Source organism: Talpa europaea, assembly GCF_964194135.1.
Source record: "Talpa europaea genome assembly, chromosome: 15".
In the NCBI taxonomy this organism is placed as follows: domain Eukaryota; kingdom Metazoa; phylum Chordata; class Mammalia; order Eulipotyphla; family Talpidae; genus Talpa; species Talpa europaea.
The window spans coordinates 1,485,706-1,505,271 of NC_140083.1; the positions used below are offsets into that span (position 1 = coordinate 1,485,706).

Genomic DNA, 19,566 nt, shown 5'->3' on the forward strand with positions numbered 1-19,566 from the left:
TTGAAAGCACCACACTGGCCTGGCCGAGTAGGGGCAGGTGCCGAGTTACAGCATCCGACAGTGACTGGTCCTGCATCCCCCTGGTCCACTGCCCACTTAGTCAGGCCCCTGCTGACCACCGGAGCACCACACCCCTTTACCACGAGACCATGAGACTCAGAGAAGGGGGGACCTGCTCGCATATGGGGCCAGGGCTGGAGTAGACAGAGCCGAGAGGCAGCCCAGCCAGCCTGACTCAAGCTGGGATCTGTCCAGTTGCCACCGTGTCCTCACCAGGCCCGGTCACTGTGCTCAGCCAGGCCATCCTCAGCCAGGCCCCCTAGCCTGGAGGCTCCCCCATCCCAGCTCCATCCCCGCCCCCAGTCTCTGCTCTGGCAGCTGGAGGGAGCAGGCCCAAGAGAACGTGTGTTAATTTGGGGGCCTTCCATTCTGGAAGGGCCACCTGGGGCCTCACCCCCCCCCCCCCCCCCGCACTTGTCTTTACTTCTGGTTCTTACAGAAAATGACGGCGCTCCTCCCGACAGACCCAGGGAGCGGACGAGCCCACAAGTGGGGGCAAACCAAACCTGGAGGTCACCCCAGCTCCATCCACCCCCCAACCTCCTCCCTTTTTGCCGGACTCAGCTCCTCCGTCCCCCTTCATTCAAGCATTGCCGACCCGTCCCCCCACAGCTGCCCCTGGCCACATGGAGGCCCCTGCTCCTCAGCACCCGCTGGTGCAACCTCCACTCTCTGGAGTGCTGCTCACCCACCCACCTTGGCCTGGGGGCCTTCCCCTCACTGGGCACGGGAAGCGAGGGGATGGGTTTCCAAGAGCAGAGGCCTGGCGGGGTGGCGAGGCCAGTGGGCAGGCCCCGGAGCCAGAAAGGACGGAAGGGGCTGCGGGAGACAGGCGTCTGAGTGGCTCCAGCTCTGGAACTCTACAAACTGGAGCCTAGGACCCCAAGCCGGGGTGGCCACCCCACAGGCCCAGCAAGTGGACGTTATCCAAGAACATCTCCCTCGGTGGGAGCAGTGGGCTCAAGGTGAAGAGGCCGAGCCTGGGAAACTGAGTCAGCCCTGCTGCGAGCTGGCTCTGCGTGATGCTGGGGCTGCAAGGGTTACACCTCCCCATGCTGGGGCTGTGACGGGTCCCCGGGGAAGGTCTCTGAAAGCACTGATGGCGGCACTCACTGAGGGACCCTTGTGACAGTAGAAGCAGGGGTGGGAGGGCCTCCCTGGTGGCACAAGGGGTTAAGCACAGCACTGTGAAGCTGTCTGCAGCCCCTGCAACACCAGTTCAATCCCCAGCCTGGGAGCTACCCCCATGGTGCAGCAGACCTCTCTTGTCTCCCCGCTGCTCCCCTCAGCAGTGTATCTCAGTGGATCTGCCTGTTCTGCTCCCCACTCTTGTCTCTGGTGAATTCTCTCACCCCCTACACCTCTGGCCTGCACCCCAGTTCTTGTAAACATAAATAAAGAAATCATTAAAAAAAAAAAGGAAGCAGGGGTGGGACGGGGAAGGCTTACCCTGGGCCCTGCACACTCCTGCAAAGGGACACTCGGCTTCACGTGTGAGACACAAAACCTCTGCTGCTCCCACATATTCACTGGCCTGAACAGAATCTGTCTTTCAAGTGGGGGTGCTTGATAACAACACCCCAACAAGTCACATTGGCTCACGTGGAGTCCCTGCTGCCTTGATCTGGGTCTGAGAAGGCTCTGATGTCTGCATCTCACAGGTGAGGACGCTGAGGCCCAGAGCGCCACCCCCACACCCCGAGGCTCTGCACACGACCGTGGCTTCCTGCAGCCAGTCTCGCTGGCCGGCGCTCTGGCCCAGAAACCTGGCGTCCTGGAGTTTCTCCCAGACCTCGTGGGAGGACACGGCTCTCTACCGCCCACCGGGTCCATTTGGGCCCCCGGGAGCCGGCGCAGGCAGACGCGCTCGGGCCGAGGACTTACGTGTCTGCGGAACGGCGGTAGTTCTCAGGGCACTCGAAGGCCAGGCAGCGGAAGCCACCCTGGATGTTGAAGCAGGTCTCGTTGATGGAGCAGTTGTGGACGCCGGTCACACACTCGTCAATGTCTGCGAGAGACCCCAGGTGGCAGCGTGAGGGCCCGGCCCGGGCGCCCCATCCACCGACGGCCGACCTCCCACGAGCTGGGTCAGCAGGGTCGGGGTGGGGGTCGGGCCGTCCTTGCCCTCCGCGGCTGCTGCAGGAGCGGGCCCTGTGCCAGATGCCTCGACGACAGGCTCCTCGCCTCTAGAGCGCATTTACTAGTGACTCGCAGTCCCCGGAAGGGACGTAACGACAGCAGCAAACGCTCTGACAGCCCCAGAAGCCTCCTCAGAAAGCTCACCTGACTAACCGCTCAGTGAGGCCAGTACTGCGAGCCTCACTCGGGAGGAGCTCATGGAGGTTACGGGCCTTGCCTAACTCAGGCCACACGCCTTGTACGGGGTGGACACGGGTGCCGTGCTGACCAGCCTGCGCCTCTCTCCCCCGAGGCCCACCCCTTTACCTCACTGGGACTCGTGACAGGAGGGACACAGCAGCAGCTACTGGCCCACGTCACAGATGAGAAAACCGAGGCCTAAAGACATCCAACGCCTGGCCCAGTGTCCCGGGTCAGTGACCACCTGCCTGGAAGCAGGCCTGGGGGGCTGCCATGAGAGCCCTGGATACAGGGGGCCTGGACGCAGGGGGCCTGCCCCTTCCCACCATGACTCCAGAGCAGCCAAAAGGTGGGGCCTGGAGACACCCGTGAAGAGTGGCAACCCCCCACCCACTGTCTGGGCCTGGGCAATCCCTGCGCTTCCTGAGGGCGCCCAGGCAGGGGCAGGAGACTCATCTGCTACGTCAGAAAGTCGAAAGCAGAGCGACTTGGATCCCCAGCCTGCAAGGGCCGCCTGGGTGCCCCCAGGAAATGCCCACCTGGCCCCTTGGATCAGGTGGCCTCCTCCGTGACGGTGAAGCACAGCACAGAACTGGGCCTGGGGCTCGGGGCCGCCAGCCCCAAGGGAGCTCGGAGGAAGGGGCCGGGCACCACTGTGATTCAGCCTCTGGCTGTTCCAAGGCGGGGCCAATGTCCCCTACGGGATGGCTCATTTACAGTGTCTGCTCAGCACCTCCTCAGCGACCAAAGGGGCGGTTACAGGTACAGGACCATACAAACAGGCAGACACTGGGCCCGTTCGCCCCACCCTGGAGCTGGCCCAGTCCCAGCGGGACACTCACAGCCAACATGTCCATCAACACGGCTGTCAAGTACCCAGAGCACACCCAGTCCCTGCTGCCCCGGAGGCTGGACAGGAAGGCTGGGAACCCCGGGACAGGTATACTGGGGTTCAGGTATAGGCTTTGGGGTGTCCGTGGACCATGGGACATCCCCCAAACGCACTCCCTGCAGTGGGACGGCCAGCCTGACCCTGCCACGCGGAGCCCCCAACCAGGAGGCCCGGGCTGCAGCTGCTCACCTTGGCAGTTGCGGCCGTTGGGGGCCAGCCGGTACCCGGACGCAGGGCAGCTGCACTGGAAACTGCCGGGGATGTTGATGCAACGGTAGGAGCAGATGTGGCCACCCGTGGGCAGGGCGCATTCGTCGATGTCTGTGACAGCAGAGTCCCCTCAGCACCCACATGGACGCTGCCGGCCCGTCCCCAGGGCCGGACCAGGACCGAACGGGCAGTCACATGGGTGGACACGGGCACCTCAAAGTGCCAGGACTCTAAGGGGACACCGAGGCCCAGAGGGGAAAGGCCGAGCCGAGAACCACAGCAGGTTCAAGGCGTGAACATGTATGTGGCAGGCAGGGGGGCACGGCCCAGGACACGCAGGACATGCCCGCGGGCTGCAGGCGCTTCCCGAGGCTGACGGCCACAGCCTGCACCCCCCAGGGCAGCCAGTCACCTCCCTAACAGCTCCCTAACACCTCCCTAACAGAGGAGCACCTCTGGGTGCCAGGCACTATGCAAGGTGCTTTTAAATCATCACCCAGTTTGCCCTCGACAGCCTGGTAGGGCTGGGCTGACCCCAGTTATCGAGCAGCCAGGGCTGCCCGTGTCCACTAAAGCCAAATCCGGGAGTGGGCTCCTCCCTTCCAACAGGTGAGGCGGCTCCAACACATCTCAGCCCAGAGGCCAGCCGGAAAGGTGTGACGTGGGGCGGGGGGGACACCCGGCCTCACCCTCACAGGTGACCCCGTCCACGTCGCTGAGCTGGTAGCCGCGCCGGCAGTAGCACTGGTAGGAGCCGTAGACGTTGGCACACTCCTGGCTGCAGGGGCTGCTGCTGCATTCATTCACATCTGCAAGAGAGGGGTCCCGGGGGCCCCGGCTCAGCACAGCCGCACCCGCTGCCAACACAACGCCTCCCTCCAGCTGACGAGCATGGGGTCGCCCCAAGGGAGATGTCCCCCAACTCCTGTCCCCGTGGCTGATAGATCTGGACCCTCTCCACCCTGCCTGATTCAGCCACACGTCTCCCGCCAGGAAGGCAGGGAGAACCTCCCCGCGTCGGGCTCTGGGGGCCGCGGGAGTCAGCCCCGGCTCTCCAGTGGAAATCTGACCATGTCCTCCCAGCGTCACCTCCCAAACAACACAGCCGAGGGAGGCCCTCTGAGATCGGACGACACGACCACACTAATCCTCACTAGGTCGCTCAGCAGCTCTGTGCCCTGCAGCTTTGGGCAGTTTCCTCTGCCCAGAGCAGGGATGCAGGCACCTGGCCCACCGCTCACAGTGTGTCAATAAAGTTTTATTGACATGTGACCATGCATCCACCATGCTCTACAGCCGCTGAACGCGAGCTGAACGTCTGCAGGAGCAGCTTCCCACGGCTTTCCTGGGAGCTAGGCAGCCCAGGGGACAGCAGGATGACCTGCAGGAGCTCCTGTCTAGCCCTGCCCCTCACCTTCGCAGGACCGGCCATCAGCAGCCAGCCGGAAGCCCGCGGAGCAGCTACAGCGGTAGGAGCCGAGTGTGTTCTCACACTTGTGGCTGCACAGCCGCCCCGGGTAGCGGCGACACTCGTTGATGTCTGCAAGACAGTAGGGCGGGCGGCTCAGGGCAACATGCACCCCAACAACCCTCCACTCGCCTTCCTTCAAGGGGGGCGCCCACACCCTGCGTCCCCACCTCCTTCAGACTCATTCCTCCACCAGAGGTAAAGTAACTTGTCCTGTACATGACAAAGGAGGGGGGCTGGGACCCCACTCCAGCAGCTCTGCCCTCCAGGCCAGCCTCACGCTCTTTCCCAGAGGCACACGCCAGCCGCCAGTTGGCGACCGGAGGAGGGTCGGTGGGGATCTGACCAGAGGGCAGGTGCCAGCTACCCCTGAGCGCCCTGGCTGGGTGTTAGCAGGGCCAGCGGCAGGGTCTGTGCAGCTCCTGGTGGTCAGGCTGCTGGGCCAGCCCGGGGTCTCCCTGCCCTGGGTTGGGCACACAGCGCAGACCTGCCACTCTGCAGGCCACTGGTGAGCAGCTGGGAGATCACTAACTCATCTGGGCATTTGCCCCATGGGCTGCATTCCCATAAGCGCTTGGAAGTCTGGGGTCAGGCCGAACACCTGCTCTTCAGGTAAGAAAACGGCCACGCACCTGCAGGGCCCGCAGGCCTAGAACAGAAGGGGGCTCCCAACTAGGGGGTCTTTTCTCTGGGCCTGCCTGCACTTGGTGCTTCTGGGTGAGGTGTAGCCTGCGGTCCCTTGGAGATTCCACAGGTCCTAGCTCTGGCTGGGCCTCCTAGGCCAGCGGGGACACCACATACCCACACACGTCCTGCTGATGCCGTCAAAATAGTAACCAGCCTCACACTCGCAGCGGAAGCTTCCAGGGGAGTTCACGCAGCGGTGCCCCGGCCCGCAGGGCTCGGAGGGCGGCGAACACTCGTCCACATCTTGCAAAGGGGAGAGACATGGCAAAGCGTTGGTGAGTAGCCCCCAAAGGTGGCCAGAAAGGAGCAAACTGAAATGCACACAGATGGGGAGGGTGGCCCCGACCAGGGAGGGAGGTGGAGTGGCCGCTGGGGCATGCAGCTCACGCTGACCTGGGACCAACCAACTAAAGACACAGACTCTGGCTGGGACAGAAGAACAAAATGCGCATTGACAAGGCAGCCCAGTGTCATTCTCCATGTGGTCCACAGAGCGCCTGCCCGGGCCAGTGCTGGGCGGACATGCAGCCCCACCCTCTGGGACGCTGCTCTGAGCGGCCTGCAGGGCCCTGGTTCAGGCAGAAAGTGCCCGGGACACTGAGGAAGGGCTCTGGGAGTTACAGGCAGGAGACCCCTGTGGATTCCGGGCAGCCGGGCATGCACCCTCGCCCTAGGCCAAGAGGCGCAGGGGGCAAAGGGAATGATGTAGGGAAAAACACGGGGAAGCAGAGGCTGCTGTGGGGAGCAGCAAGACCTGTCTCATCTGGATTACAAGGGTGTGAAGCTGGGGCTGAGGTAGGAGCCTGGGGCTCTGTCCTTGACGGACACCACGGGGCGCTGTCTCCAAGGGTGCTGTGAGCAGAGAGGGGTGGGCGAGCTTTCGGCTCAGGATGAATGGATTGAAGGAGACAAAGCTGGGTACTGGGTGGCTGGCGTGCTACTGCACCAGTCCAGGCAACAGCCAAGAGAGGCCAGCAAGGGGGTGGAAGGACAAGCCAAAGGGCTCCTTTGGGGGACACGCTCTCCCCTTCCACAGGGGGGGCGGGCTGCAGCGGACGGGGAGCCCGGTTCAGCTTGGTTTTCTTTTTCAACACCAACCAACACAGCGGGTTCCCTCCTCATTGAGATGGTAGCCACGGCCACAGTTGGGCACATTCTTCTGGCACGTGTAGGAGCCCTCCGTGTTGATGCAAGTCTGCCCAGCCGGGCACGGGGCACTGATACTTAAACACTCGTTGATGTCTGCAGCAGGGAAGATGAGGAGAACACGGTGAGCCACGGGCCTCCGACCCCAGCCGCGCATCTCCACAGAAAGCCCGCGTCCCTCCTCTTTGCAAAACAACTGAGAGAAGCACACCGGAGCCCTCCCTCAGGCCACGCACAGCCTCCTGATTAGCTCCCAGACCCCACCAGCTCACACCACCTCGCCACCGCCATCCGCCCAAGCCTTCGACACTCCCTCGTCCCCAGCCCTGGATCCGAAGCTGCCACCCGGCTCTCAGTCCCCCTCCACGGTCTCCAAGGGCCCCCCCAGCCCCACTGGGCGCGTGGCTGACGCGGTGGGCGGGCGGTTTCGGCGCCAGCCTGGGACTGTAACCCCTGTTGAGTGGTTCAACTGCTCTCAGACGCTAAAGCATGAAAGAAAAACCTCAGACTCTCCCGGGAGACTTGCTTTCGCAGACACAGCAGAGTCCGGGGGCTCATTAACCGTGAGCCAAGCCCCTGGGCCAGCTGGAGCCGGGAGACTGCGCGCAGGGGAGCGGAGCCCCGCGGGGAGCGGCCACCAGCCGAAAGTCCCATCTTCAGTTCTCCCCAGAAAACACGTCTCCGCCTAAGAAGCGCCCCGGACCCAGCGAGTGAGCCCAGCCACATGCACATTTCTCGCCCTCGGCGTACTCCCGAGCCAGCCAGAAGTGATGCCTGCGCTCTCCGTCCCAGACCTCAAAACCTACAGACCTTCATTCCCTTTCCTAACCAGGGAGGTGAGCTTGACTTTATCTCCTTCCTCCTGGCCAACTGACTTGCAGTAAAGCTTGTTTTCTGTTCTCAACACCTGACGCCATGGTTCAGTGTCTGCGTGTGGGCAGCCAGGCTGGCTTGGTGGCATCAGCGCTCCTGCCTCTGGCCAGAGGCCGCGTCTTCCCTTGCCTGCTCCTGCAAGACTCCTGGCTCCTCCAGGGCCTGCCCAGCCCACTGGCTCCCCAGGCACCTGCGACCGGTCTCTCCAACAGCCCACGCTCGAGCCCAGCAACAGCCTCGGCAGCACCTGTATATAGCACACCTGCGGCACCTGGCTAACACCCCGGCAATACCTGGCTAGCGCACCTGCGGCACCTGGCTAACACCCCGGCAGTACCTGGCTAGCGCCCCGGCAGTACCTGGCTAGCGCACCTGCAGCACCTGGCCAGCGCCCCGGCAGTACCTGGCTAGCACACCTGCAGCACCTGGCTAGCGCCCCAGCAGTACCTGGTTAGCGCACCTGCAGCACCTGGCTAGCGCCCCGGCAGTACCTGGTTAGCGCACCTGCAGCACCTAGCATACCTGTGGCACCTGGATAGCCCACCTGTGGCACCAGGCGGCATCCTACCACTGTGCCTTTGCTCACACACCCCCTACCTGGGAATCCCGCTCCCTCATCGGCCTGGTAAACATGCCTCTTTTACTGCCCAGCAACCTCCTCCCTGGACATTCCTGCCTGTGCCCCCTCTGGGCTCGAAGGGCCTGTGCAGCCTTGGGCCTAGCTGGGCAGGCTGCCCACCCTAAGCTCACAGCACAAGGGCATCCTCCTGGACCGGACAGACCTCTGAGGTGGGGACAGTGGCCTTCTGCTTTTGGTGAACGCACATGTGAGCCAAAAAATGCCTGGAGAACGTCCCCGCCTGTCCTCGTGGAGCAGCAGGCTGAACGGGAGGGAGTCTCTGAACACACCTGCATTCTTACAGATCACCTTGTTCTGACACAGAGCACCTGGGGCAGGGCAGGAGTGGAGGCGGGAGACCCCGAGCTGAGGCCCCCTTCTGCCTCGCAGCCAGCCCACCTCCTGGGACGCCCCTCCAACCGGCACAGCACTCACAGCTACAGACGCACCACGTCCATGGCTGCCTTGTCTGCTGCAGCCCGCCAGGAGGCGCCACAGGCTGCCCGCACCTTACAGACAGGATGCTCCCCAGGGCCGGCCAGCCAGCCCCCCAGCCAGCGTGACAGCCTTTATTGGGGATGAAGCGCAGTGACCTGGGCTTGGAAGAACATTCCCACTGGCACACGGCCGAGCGCATGGCGGCTCTTCCTTGTGCCCAGAAGAGCACACAATTGGGGTAACTGGTAACTGGTAACTCCCCTCTGCACCCCGGGCTCTGCAACCCATCTAGCTCCCAAACCCTGGCCCTCAGAACACGGGCGCCTCAAGACATCATGTGCCCCACGGGGAGGGGTGCTCCAGCCCATGGGCACCACGAGCAGGGGCCGGGCGACCCCCGGTGAATGGACAGATGGGAGGGGGAACCGCTCCACAGTCCCTCCCTCAGGAGCATGCGTGGGAAAGCCTGGGAAATGCGGCCATCAGAGGCCCTATTCATTTGTTTAACCCAGTAAGCCCGGACTCGCTTCTGCCTGGGGGGGCCTGTGAAAGTCCCGAGACCCAAGGGCCGGGCTGTGGGAGCGAGCGGACGAGGGACCCGCCTTCGCCTGCAGACACAAAGATCGCTCCCACCCTGTCTGTCTACGTTCTCCTTGTAAAGAACTACCCTGGGTAAGGCAGCCGCTTGATCAAAGACATAAGGGCACCAACGTCAAGCGCACGTTGCCACATGGGGAGAAGCAAGATTCGGGGCTGGGGGTTTCCCCGCACGGTGCTGGCCCACCGGCCGGGTTTTGCCCTCCTTCTTGCAAATAAAAGCGCACGTAACTTTCAAAAGATCGTTTTTTTAAGGAATGGATTCTGGGAAGAGGGGTGTCCTCTCCTGCTAGCCCTGGGTCCCTGTGGGCTCTCCCCTGCTCCAGGGGGACACGGGATGGCACTGTCCCTTCCGCTGCCACCAGCCACCCTGCACGACGCTCACCCTGCGGAGGGCAAGGTGGGGCTACGTCAAGACTTGCTAATGTTCCTTTTGGCGGAAATCGGGGCTGATGTGGTACTGAGTCAGGGTTTCCATCCCCAGCAGATGCCAGCCTCTACCTCTGAGCCCCTCCAAGCACTCGCAAGCCTGGGCAGGACCCTCCTCCTTGCTGGCCCTGGGAGGGCGCAGTCTCCTGCTCACGGCCCCCTGTGCCGAGCGGGACAGGCTGGCTGACAGGAGGCTGGTGCGGGGCCTGCCCCAGAAGGGCGAGCTCGGAGACCAAGATTGGGCTGAGTTCCGACAAGGAGGTCCCCGTCTTAAGGGGTCCCCGCTCTATTTGTCTTTAATATGCCAGGGGTGTAAAAAAATAAAAGGGCGGGGGTTTTCAATCCAAACTACCATTTCCAGTCAAGGGTCAGCACAGCCTCCCCCAGAGGGGCCTGGACAGAACAAGATAGACTCTCAGCCCCTTGCTTGGGTGGTGCTGCCTTAAGGCGGGGGTGATGCACAGTCTCAAGGGGTGTCTAGGGGGTCTGCAGCTCAGATCAGGGGAGAAGTCTTCCTGACCTCAAAGGCAGGACCCAGAAGGTTCTGCTGAGCAGCGGGTCAGGGCAGGCAACAGATCTGGACTCATCTGCAACCGGAAACAGGGACTGAATCAGGGGGTTAACCCGGGCGACCTCCGGAGACCAGGGCCTCATCCAGCTGCCTCCGCCCGTGGCCCCCATCCACCAGCTTCTCCTGCGCCAGCAGCCCCTCCCAGACCTCCTGCTTCCACAACATCACATGGGATTTTCTTCGGCTTCACCTCAACCTTCCTCTGACATTAATAATACTCTTTTCATGGTGGTGACACAAAGTGTGTCATTTCAATCGTTTCTAAGAACAGACGAGCGGCACCGGTGCTGTCACGCGGACGTGGACGTGGACTGTGGCCTCCGCCATTCACTGAGTATCTCACTTTCCCCACTGAAAGCTGCCCATGGACACTGACACCCCAGCCCTGGCCCCGGCCCCACCATTCTCCTCTCTGTCTCCATGACTTTGACCAGCAGCAACACAGAGTATTTTCACTACACCACGCACTTCACAATCCCCGTGTTTAGTCCTCACCCCAAGCCTGTAAGTCAAATATTCCAATTCCTCCCCATTCACAGAGGAGGAAACAGGCTTAGAGGAAGTAAATCACCTTGGGTCAATCAGTTCAAAGCCAGGTGTCCCCGATTCCAAAACTCAGGCTTTCACCTAAACCACGGGCCAAACCCAGCCTGTGTCTGCTTTTGTAAATAAAGTTTTATTGCCATCCGGCCCCTGCCTTGTGTTCACATACCACCCCCGGCTGCTTTCTCCAGCTCTGCAGTGGCAGAGCTCAGCGGAGGCAACAAGGGACCCAGCTTGCCTAAAACAAGCTTTAGGCAAAGCCCAGCTTGCCTAAAACAGCCGCCCTCTGTGGCCAAGGCTGGCTGGTACCATTTCTGTATACTGGTAGCCCCCAAATCCTAGGCGGGGTCACGGCCCCGCCTAGTGACTGTGAGCCGGGCGGCTGAGTCTTACCAATACAGTTGCCTAGAGCATCTTGTATAAAGCCGCTCTTGCACTGTAGCTTGGGTCTGCAGCGGAAGGATCCCAGAGTATTCTGACAGATAAAATCGGGGAGGCAGTTATGAATACCACTCTCACATTCGTCAATATCTGGTACATCATAAAAAAAGGAAATGGTTAGCAAGAGTCCTCCCAGAGCATGTTACAACACTTTAAAATCACAAGAACGTTTTCTTCTAATGTTCATTACTCAGACCATCCCCAAAATGCTGTAATAATAAGGTCACACACTGAGGGCCGTGGTTAGCCAAACAGGCCCCCATTGCCAAGGTCTCCGGACGTGCCTCCCCGCTGCCTCCAGCCCTGGGCTCTGAGAGGCGACTTCTCTGCTATATAATAAATAACCCAGACATTTTCCTGGCAGATATATAGGGTTTTTTTTTTCCTCATTTCAGGTTTTTTTTCTCATTTTCTCATTTCATTGTAGTCCTAAAGCAGTGACCGTAATACAAGAATCACGTAGCACAAGGCCCCCTGCATCAAATATTAAATCTGTAGCACGTCAGTACAAAAAAAATTTTTGTCATTTATTCATGCTTAAGCACAATTCAAGTTTCGTAGTGAGTGATCAATCTGTATTTATGATTTTGAAGAAAATGTTCATAGATAACATTACAGATTTGTACATATCCAAAAGAGCTTGTGAAGAAATACGCACAAAGCTCATCAACGTGGCTTGGATGAAACAAAGCCACGGCCCCTACACCGGCTCACGGGAAGCTGTCACAAAGTCCAGACGTGAGCAGAGGCCATTGTCAGGACGCGTGGGCTGCCCTGCCCTTGAAGTTCAAGGCTGTGTGTTCTATCCTGTATACTCAGCTGGCGGGCCCTTGGGCTGCATGACCCCCAGCGGCCGCAGGGCAGGTGCCCAGGCCCAGCAGAGGCCCTCCATGGCGGGGGCGCGTGGCTTGGGGTCACCCTCCTACTCCACCCAGGTGTTCACCCCAGTGTTTTTGTTGTTCTGAAGGCTCGAAGGCCTCAGCCAAGAACTACATCCGGGCAGATCAGCCCTGGGGCCCTATCTGCCTAGCAACATCCCAGGCATGGAGTGAGGCCCCAGGGAACAAGCTTTGAACTTCAAGGAGGCCTGGAGCCAGGTGGAGGCAGCCATTGTGTACAAGATTCTTTTCCCCTCCACAGCACGTGTGGGTGCCTGAAGTCCCCTGGCCTTGTTTTCCAGTGACCATGCCCTGAGCCTGTTCTGAAACCCACACTGGCCACTGCCATTGTCACATACAGCAGAGAGGGTCAGTCCCTCCCCAGACTTGCCCCAGCGGCCGCGGGCCAGCTCCACGAGCCCAGCGGGTGCCCAGCAACCCCCCACCCCTGCACTGCCCCCAGGGGAGTCTGCGGCAGCCAGGCCTACCTTTGCAGTCATTGTTCTCGGTGAGCTCGTAGCCCGTCCCGCAGCTGCTGTCCCGCTGGCAGCGGAAGGAGCCGGCTGTGTTGATGCAGGACTCGCCCAGCCGGCAGGCATGGCGGCCCGTGATGCACTCGTTCACATCTAGGGGAGACGGGCGCAGTGACCAGAGGGAACCGCGACCCTTCCCCCCCACCCTTTGCCCCCCACATTCACCAGAAGCCAATTTCTCTCCAGCTACGTCTGACATGGACTGCCCAGTGCCTGCTGAGCCCGTGCTGGGCCCTGACCTGGAGTCCTGGGCGGTCACTTCCTCCGTGTGCCCCTGGACAGATGAGGGGCCGAGGGGGCCAAGGGACAGGCCCGGGGCCACTCAACCAGCAGACACTGATTTCAGAGACTGGTCAGAATCTAAACCCTCCTCCCCAGCACAGTGTTTACACCCTGCAGGATGGGGCCTGGCTGGAAGCCAGAGCAGCAAGCGCCAGGCACGCCAGGCTAGTCCTGCTCTGTCCTTCGACCGCCAGCAAGATGGAAACAGACCAGCTGGGAGGAGAGAGGCTCCGCCCAGTGACCCACCACGCTGAGCCCCAGGACTCACCTTCACAGGAGACGCCGTCGGGCATCAGCTGGTAGCCCACGAAGCAAGAGCAGACCACCTCCTCCCCCGTGTCCCGGCACTGCTGCCTGCAGGGCCCGCCACCTGGAGGGAGTGGACATGAGCGGGCAGCTGCACACCCAGAACTCTGGGCTGGCCTGTTCTGGACTCGAGCAAATGCCCTTGGGGGACTGACACAGAAAAGCAGGCTCCCCAGATGCCTGCCCCATGAGGTAGCCCCGGGACTCTGGTCTAAACAGCCCAGGCTGCTGCTGACCGAATGAAAGCAGGCCCAGCGGCCTCTGGATGTTCCAGCAGAACTAAAGGGGCAGGCAGACCCGTGCTCGGCACGAACACCAAGGGAACATGCCCCCCAGGATGACCTGAACTGACCACCTCTTTCTCCCAGGACTGCCTGCTGCCCTATTCCCAATGCCCTAGCCTCAGCTGCGGCCATCCGCCCACCTGGCTCCCTGGGCAGCCCTGGCACCACCCCACCAAAGATAATCTTATCGGGACAGACCCCTACCAGGTTCAGACCCGAACTGCTGCCCAGGGTCTGCAGGGCCCTGCCCAGCTCTCCAGCCTCTTTCTCTATCCCTCCACCAGTCCACCCCGCCAGGGCACCAGGGTCACGTCTCCACCCCTGTGGCCCAGGCCCCAGTCAGCGTCACTGGCCTGCAAACCCAGCTCATCCATGCTCATGCCCCCCAGAGGACTGTGTGGCTTTCTGGGGCTCTAGGCCTCTGTGCCAGCGGTCACTGTCCCCGACCACATCATGCTGTGACCAAACCCACCCCCTCATTAGCACCCCAACCACAGGGCCAGCCACTGGGTGAACTTGTGGAGGCAACCTGCCAGTTTAGACATGCCGGGAGGTTCCAGGAAACAGAAACAGTTTTATCATATAGAAAACAAACCTGTAAGAGCCTACTTTAAATTTGCTAATGTCTCACTTATGAGTCAAAAGCAGACAACAGAGAGGCCCCAGAATAGTGGGGTTCACCCTTCCTTAGGGCTCCTGGCCTGAGGGGGACTTGCTCAGGGTCACAAAGCCATGAGCTGGGACGTGGCCAGGCATATGCCATGCTGGGAAGGCTTCCTTGAGGCCCCTCTCCTTAAGCCCCCACCCCGTACCCCCTGGCCCCAGCTCAGAGGAGAGAGGGAAGGAGGCAGGAGCCCAGTGGAGGCTGGAGATGGACCGTCCAGCCGCTCCCGGCCTCCCAGGTGGACCTGAGCAAAACCGAGCTCAGCCCCACGAGGCCCCGCTGACCCCCTCCGGGGGCCTTACACGCACCTCGGCAGCGGTCATTCAGGTACGGGTCCTCTGGCTCCTCCTCCAGCTCGGACACCTTGGCTAAGGGAAGAGACAGACACATTTATCCAGACCCAGCGCTCCAGCAGCGGACACAACCCGGGGGCTCACCCTCCATAACGCCAGCGGCCAGGCCCACCGGCCAGCCTCCCGCAGCGGCGTCCTCACATCCCTGAAGCAGACCCCCCTCGTGAGGCGCTGATCCCAGGGGAAAGGTCCCTCATAGCAAAGAGCACTGGCACAAGGCCCAGACACACAGCTTTGTGCTGGAGCCGCGTGTCGTCCGAATTGCAGGAATATTCCAGCCAGCACCGTCATGCCCTGCTCTAAACCAAGCTGCACCCCCAAACCTGAAACTACGCACCTGGTGCAAGCTAACCAACTGGGCTGAATGGTGCCCCCCAAAGATGCCGCAGACCCCCAGGGCCTGTGAGTGTGGCCTACTCCAGAGAGGGGCTTTGAAGACGGTCAGGTAAGGTGATTGGTGTTTCTAGGACCGTGTCCTTATAGTAAGGGGAAGTGGACACAGAGGCAAAGGCAGGAGGGAGTGCTGGGAAGGCACGGGGGCGGGGGGGGGGAAGCCGGCCATCGGCAGCCAAAGTCACCCAAGGCTCCAGAGACCGGGGACAGAGTCTGTGCTACTGTCCTGCCAACACCCTCTCATCAGACTTCCGGCCCACAAGACACCAGTCCCCTGCCCAGGCCCCAGACTGGGGGACGCTGTCTGGCAGCCCCAGGAAAAGACGGTTTTATTTCCTGCAGTTTGTGCCAAAGCAGCACTGGACACCAGCCACAGGGCCACCCGCGAGCTGTGGGGTCGGCTCACACAGACGAGGCCCCTGTGCCATGCTGGGCTCAGAGGGGCAGAGGCATCCGGGTGGGGTGCAGGCCCCTTTCCCTGTCACACGTGTCCACACGTGTGTGCACTGGCAGCTCTGGAGACATATGTAGATGCACACACATGTTCGTGTGTGTGCGTTTATGGGTGCATGTGCAGACATGCATGCGTGCACACATCCACGCTTGTATCCTCGTGTCTGCACAACATGCATGTGTGCACATATACATGCATGCAGACATATGCATGGGCCGTGCACACGTGCGTCTATACACACAGCTACACACACACGTACACCCTGGAGTACGCTGCCCAAGAGGGAGGAGAGGGCACGTTACCTGTTTCCTGGAGCACCCCGACATCCCCCGGGGCAAAGTCCGCCGTCTCCTGGCCCTTGACGCAGCACGCCCGGAAGACCAGCCCGCACTGGTAGCCGACCATGAGGCTGTACTCGCAGCTCCGGCCCTGCGCCTGGGCCGCCCTGCCCAGCAGGCAGCAGTGGCAGCACCTCTGCAGACACAGGCGGGCGGGATGGAGAAGCCGGTGGGCACCACGGCCGTGCAGGCCCGAGTCCCACATTCCCCTGCCCGACGGCGAGGACGTGGGCAGCTCAGCTCCCTCTTCTGGGAAAGGGGCCTGAGGCCCTCACGGGGTCACCAGCGGCTCCCTGGGGCCCGCCCACGGCCACCGGGATGGGCCTGCTCGCCGCGCTTCTCCCCGCCAGGGTCAGGGCGATGGGCAGCAAGAAGCGATCTGTGTCCTCAGGGCCTCGAGTCCCCTGGACACCACATTCCCCAAAGTTGCACCCGAATCAGCGTCCACTCTGGCTCTGAGAGGTGTGGCCAGGCCGGGATTTGGCAGCCCGCACAGTCTACAACCTCGTGTGGCGGGGCGGGAGCGCCGGGCGGCCGTGAGTGCCACTCCGGGTGCAGGCCTTGCTCTGCCAACGTCATAGGTCCCGCCCCACGGAAGGTTCCCGTCCCTCTCCCTCGAGTCCGGGGACATGGCAGACCGTGGGCACCGAGTCCTGGGTCCCGGCACCCGACACGCCAGCCCACCCACATCCCGCCCTGAAAGCCCAGAGCGGCCGGGTCGGGGAGGGGCTCTGGACCCCCAGTTCCTCCACGTGATCTCTCCCTCCAGGTCCCGATCTGTGTGGAGGGTGAACCCTCAGGGAGGAACCCCTGCACCCCTCCCAGAATCCGGACTGTGCTCTGCTTCCTGCTCCCTGAAAGCCCCCCCTGCTCTCCTAAGCGGAAACGGGAAATCCTTCCAGGGACCTCACCTCTGTACCCCAGTACCCTGGCAGGAACCCCTGCACAGGTTACCCCTCCAAGCCTGAGCCCTCTGGCTGGGCTGGCTGTCCCGGGAGCCCCAGGAGCCCCAGCACACCCCCACCACAGGCAGCTGCTGGGCTGGAGGCCCTGAAAGACCTGGTCTTTCAGACCAGAGTGACCACATATGCCCAGGGCTCCCCTTCAGAGCCGTCCCCCAGGCCCACGGACCCCACCCCAGCCGCCCTCCAGGCCCCTCCCCTGCTGGTGCCAGCGGCCACCTTGGAGTGTGGCCTCTCTGAAGCTCTGGAGTGTGGCCACCTAAGCTCCGGCCTCCGACTAGGTCTGAAGAGCAGACACTCGAGGCCCCCCAGGTGGAGTGGGGGCGTCTACCTTGAGAGGGAAGAGCCCACAGAACCCCAGCTCTGACCTCTGAGCCCTGGCTTAAAGCCACGGGCTGGGGGTCCTCAGAGCAAGGCCGAGCCCGCCACGTCTCCTGTGCTGGACTGGCCACCTCCAGAGCCGCCGACTGCACCGGAGGAGACGCCCTCCCCGCGCTGGGTGGGCACCCGTCTGTGCGGCGGGACAGGGATGGTGGCCCCGGGCAGGGGGTGCAGGGACAGGCCCCGGCTGCCGGCTGGGCGCGGCTGAGTCCTCACCTTCACATACACGGCCTCGAGGCCGGCCTGGCCGGCAGGGGTGGGGTCGCAGCTCTCCTGCTCGCTGGCCAGGTTGATGCCCGTGGCGCAGTGCAGCTCCTCCAGCTGGTTGTGGCAGCACTGCTCCCGGACCATCCTGCGGGAGAGGCCGCGGGTCAAGGTCACAGGCCTTCAGGGGGGGTTCGTGGGGGGGACACAGACCCGGGCGCAGCAGCCCCGGGAAGACGGGGGCCCGTGCCGCTGTGCGTCCCCTTTCCACCCACAGACACGGCGTGAGCCACGGCAGCCGCAAGGTGGGGGCCGGCGTCCCCCATGGAGGCCTGGACAGGCACAGCCACGCCCCAGAATATCATTCAGCCTTGAAAACAGAGCTCTGAGCCCGTGGCCACGTGGCTGGACGTGCGGGCATCGCGGGACACGAGCCGGCACAAGAGGGCAAACCCTGGCGAGCGCCTGCACGAGGCCCCGGAGGAGCCGCGTTCCACGAGGGAGAGGGTCCCTGGGGCCGGGAGGGAAGGAGGGACTCGCGGGCTGAACCCTGCCTGGGCTGTTAGGAACTTGGTCTCGCTCTGAGCCCATGGGAGAGGCTTGGTCTCTGACCGCAGGGATCCCGACCCCCACCTTAGCTGAGCACCAGCACAGCGTGCAGGGGAGGCAGGAGGGGGCGGTGGGCAGCAGCAGGGCCAAGGGCTGGGAGTGGTGACTACCAGTCTGCTGCCCTCGCGCCCGAGGCCCAGCCTTGCCCACGAGCTGCTGGGGCCACGCTGGGGACCAAAGTTCTCCCAACGCTCCCCAGATCTCCCGAAACCCCGTGGAGTCTCCCGGGCAACTCAAACCACCGACCTTCCTGTTCCCCCTTCTCTGTCCGATGATGCTTTGGACTTTCTAAGAATTTCGTAAATTGGGATGGACGTCCCCCGCCGTGCTGGCAGGCAGCGGCGTGTGCTCGACACCCTGCAGCCCCCAGGCGCAGCGTCCCCAGAAGACGAGGGATGTGGGGAGACAGACGCCCGGCTGTGGCGGGCCCGCACACGCACCTGCACTCCCTGGAGCCCGAGGGGTCCGGCTGCGAGCAGTCCCTCTGCTGCGTGGCCATCCGGTGTCCGTCAGCACAGCAGGTCTCCATCGGGACGTCTGCAGCCGCTATGCAAGGAGGAGACGGAGGGGCTGGTGGCGGGCGACCCCATTCACCCCACACCAGGTCCCTGTCCCCCAGTCTTCTTGGGGCGGCCAGGGCCTCCCTCCCAGCCACGTTTTGTGTCCCAAGGTCCCTGCCCGGCAGCAGGCCCGAAAGGGCTGTGGCTCCCACAGGGTTCCTTTAGTCGCTCAACACACACGCACTGAGACTCTGCTGAATGGGGCCGGGAGTGACCCGTCCTCCTTCCTGGAAGGCCTGGGGCCTCCACTACTTCCTCCCAGCTCAGCTCAGCACCCAGGCCCTGTGGAGGCACATGCAGCAACTCCAGTGGGCCCTGCCCTGAGGGGTCCTGCCTTCTTGGTCCCGAGGGCAGGAGATACGGGGGTGGCTGACTGAGGCGAGGCTAAGCTGCCGTCCATCTCAGTGGTCAGAGTGTCCAGGACACGCGCTGCCCAACCCACAGGGGGTCAGAGATGGTTTGTGTCCCTGAAGAGCAGGGGTGGGGAGACTGGCGGCTGGGAGGGCTGGTACCCCAACGCGGGCCAGCCAAGGACGGGGAAGACATGCCTGGGGGCCTCGGCTACAACAAGCCACTCGGCTACCAAGAACAGGGGGGTTGGGGCAGCAGGACAGGGGGTTGTTAGGCTGAGGGCCTTGCTGAGGGGCGGCCGGCCAGAGTTGATGGGCTTCTGGTCACGGCCAGCGAGCTGGGTGCCCAGATTAAAGTCAGAGGGCCCTCGGCCTGTGCAGGTTCCTCTGAAATGTGTGGGGCGGCTCCGGGGCCCCCGGGGTGGGAGTGGGGGCAGCCTCGGCCCAGGCAGCGTCTGAGCACTGCGGCTCACTGTCCGTCTGCACCTCCTGTGAGCGGAGCTTGGACCACCAAACCATGGGGTTCTTGTGAGCGCCCCTGTTTCTGTTCCTCCCAACCCCGAGCCACACGCCTCACACTGCCGTGGCGGCAGTCCCCAGGGCCCCGGGGCCCACGAGGAAATGGCATGGCGAGCACCGAGCCTGGGAAACGCGGGGAGGGGGACGGAGGGTGGTGCCGCCCCTTTCCAAAAACCTCACGGTTCCATGTCTTCATTCTGGAC

The 19,566-nt window shown here is 62.6% G+C and overlaps 1 protein-coding gene across 2 annotated transcripts in view; it reads right to left on the reverse strand.

Moving 5' to 3' along the window:
• FBLN1 (fibulin 1) overlaps nt 1-19,566 on the reverse strand; it is a gene marked incomplete at both ends in the record, with an annotated part of 43,061 nt that overhangs the window by 17,472 nt on the left and 6,023 nt on the right. For both annotated transcript variants that reach the window (XM_084256400.1, XM_084256401.1), the window contains 13 exons: nt 1,945-2,068; nt 3,461-3,592; nt 4,171-4,290; nt 4,896-5,021; nt 5,751-5,879; nt 6,735-6,878; nt 11,246-11,383; nt 12,660-12,797; nt 13,255-13,356; nt 14,549-14,608; nt 15,743-15,914; nt 17,338-17,473; nt 18,375-18,480. In XM_084256400.1, the coding sequence (XP_084112526.1) occupies nt 1,945-2,068; nt 3,461-3,592; nt 4,171-4,290; nt 4,896-5,021; nt 5,751-5,879; nt 6,735-6,878; nt 11,246-11,383; nt 12,660-12,797; nt 13,255-13,356; nt 14,549-14,608; nt 15,743-15,914; nt 17,338-17,473; nt 18,375-18,480 (1,627 nt within the window). The remainder of the gene's footprint in view (nt 1-1,944; nt 2,069-3,460; nt 3,593-4,170; nt 4,291-4,895; nt 5,022-5,750; nt 5,880-6,734; nt 6,879-11,245; nt 11,384-12,659; nt 12,798-13,254; nt 13,357-14,548; nt 14,609-15,742; nt 15,915-17,337; nt 17,474-18,374; nt 18,481-19,566) is intronic.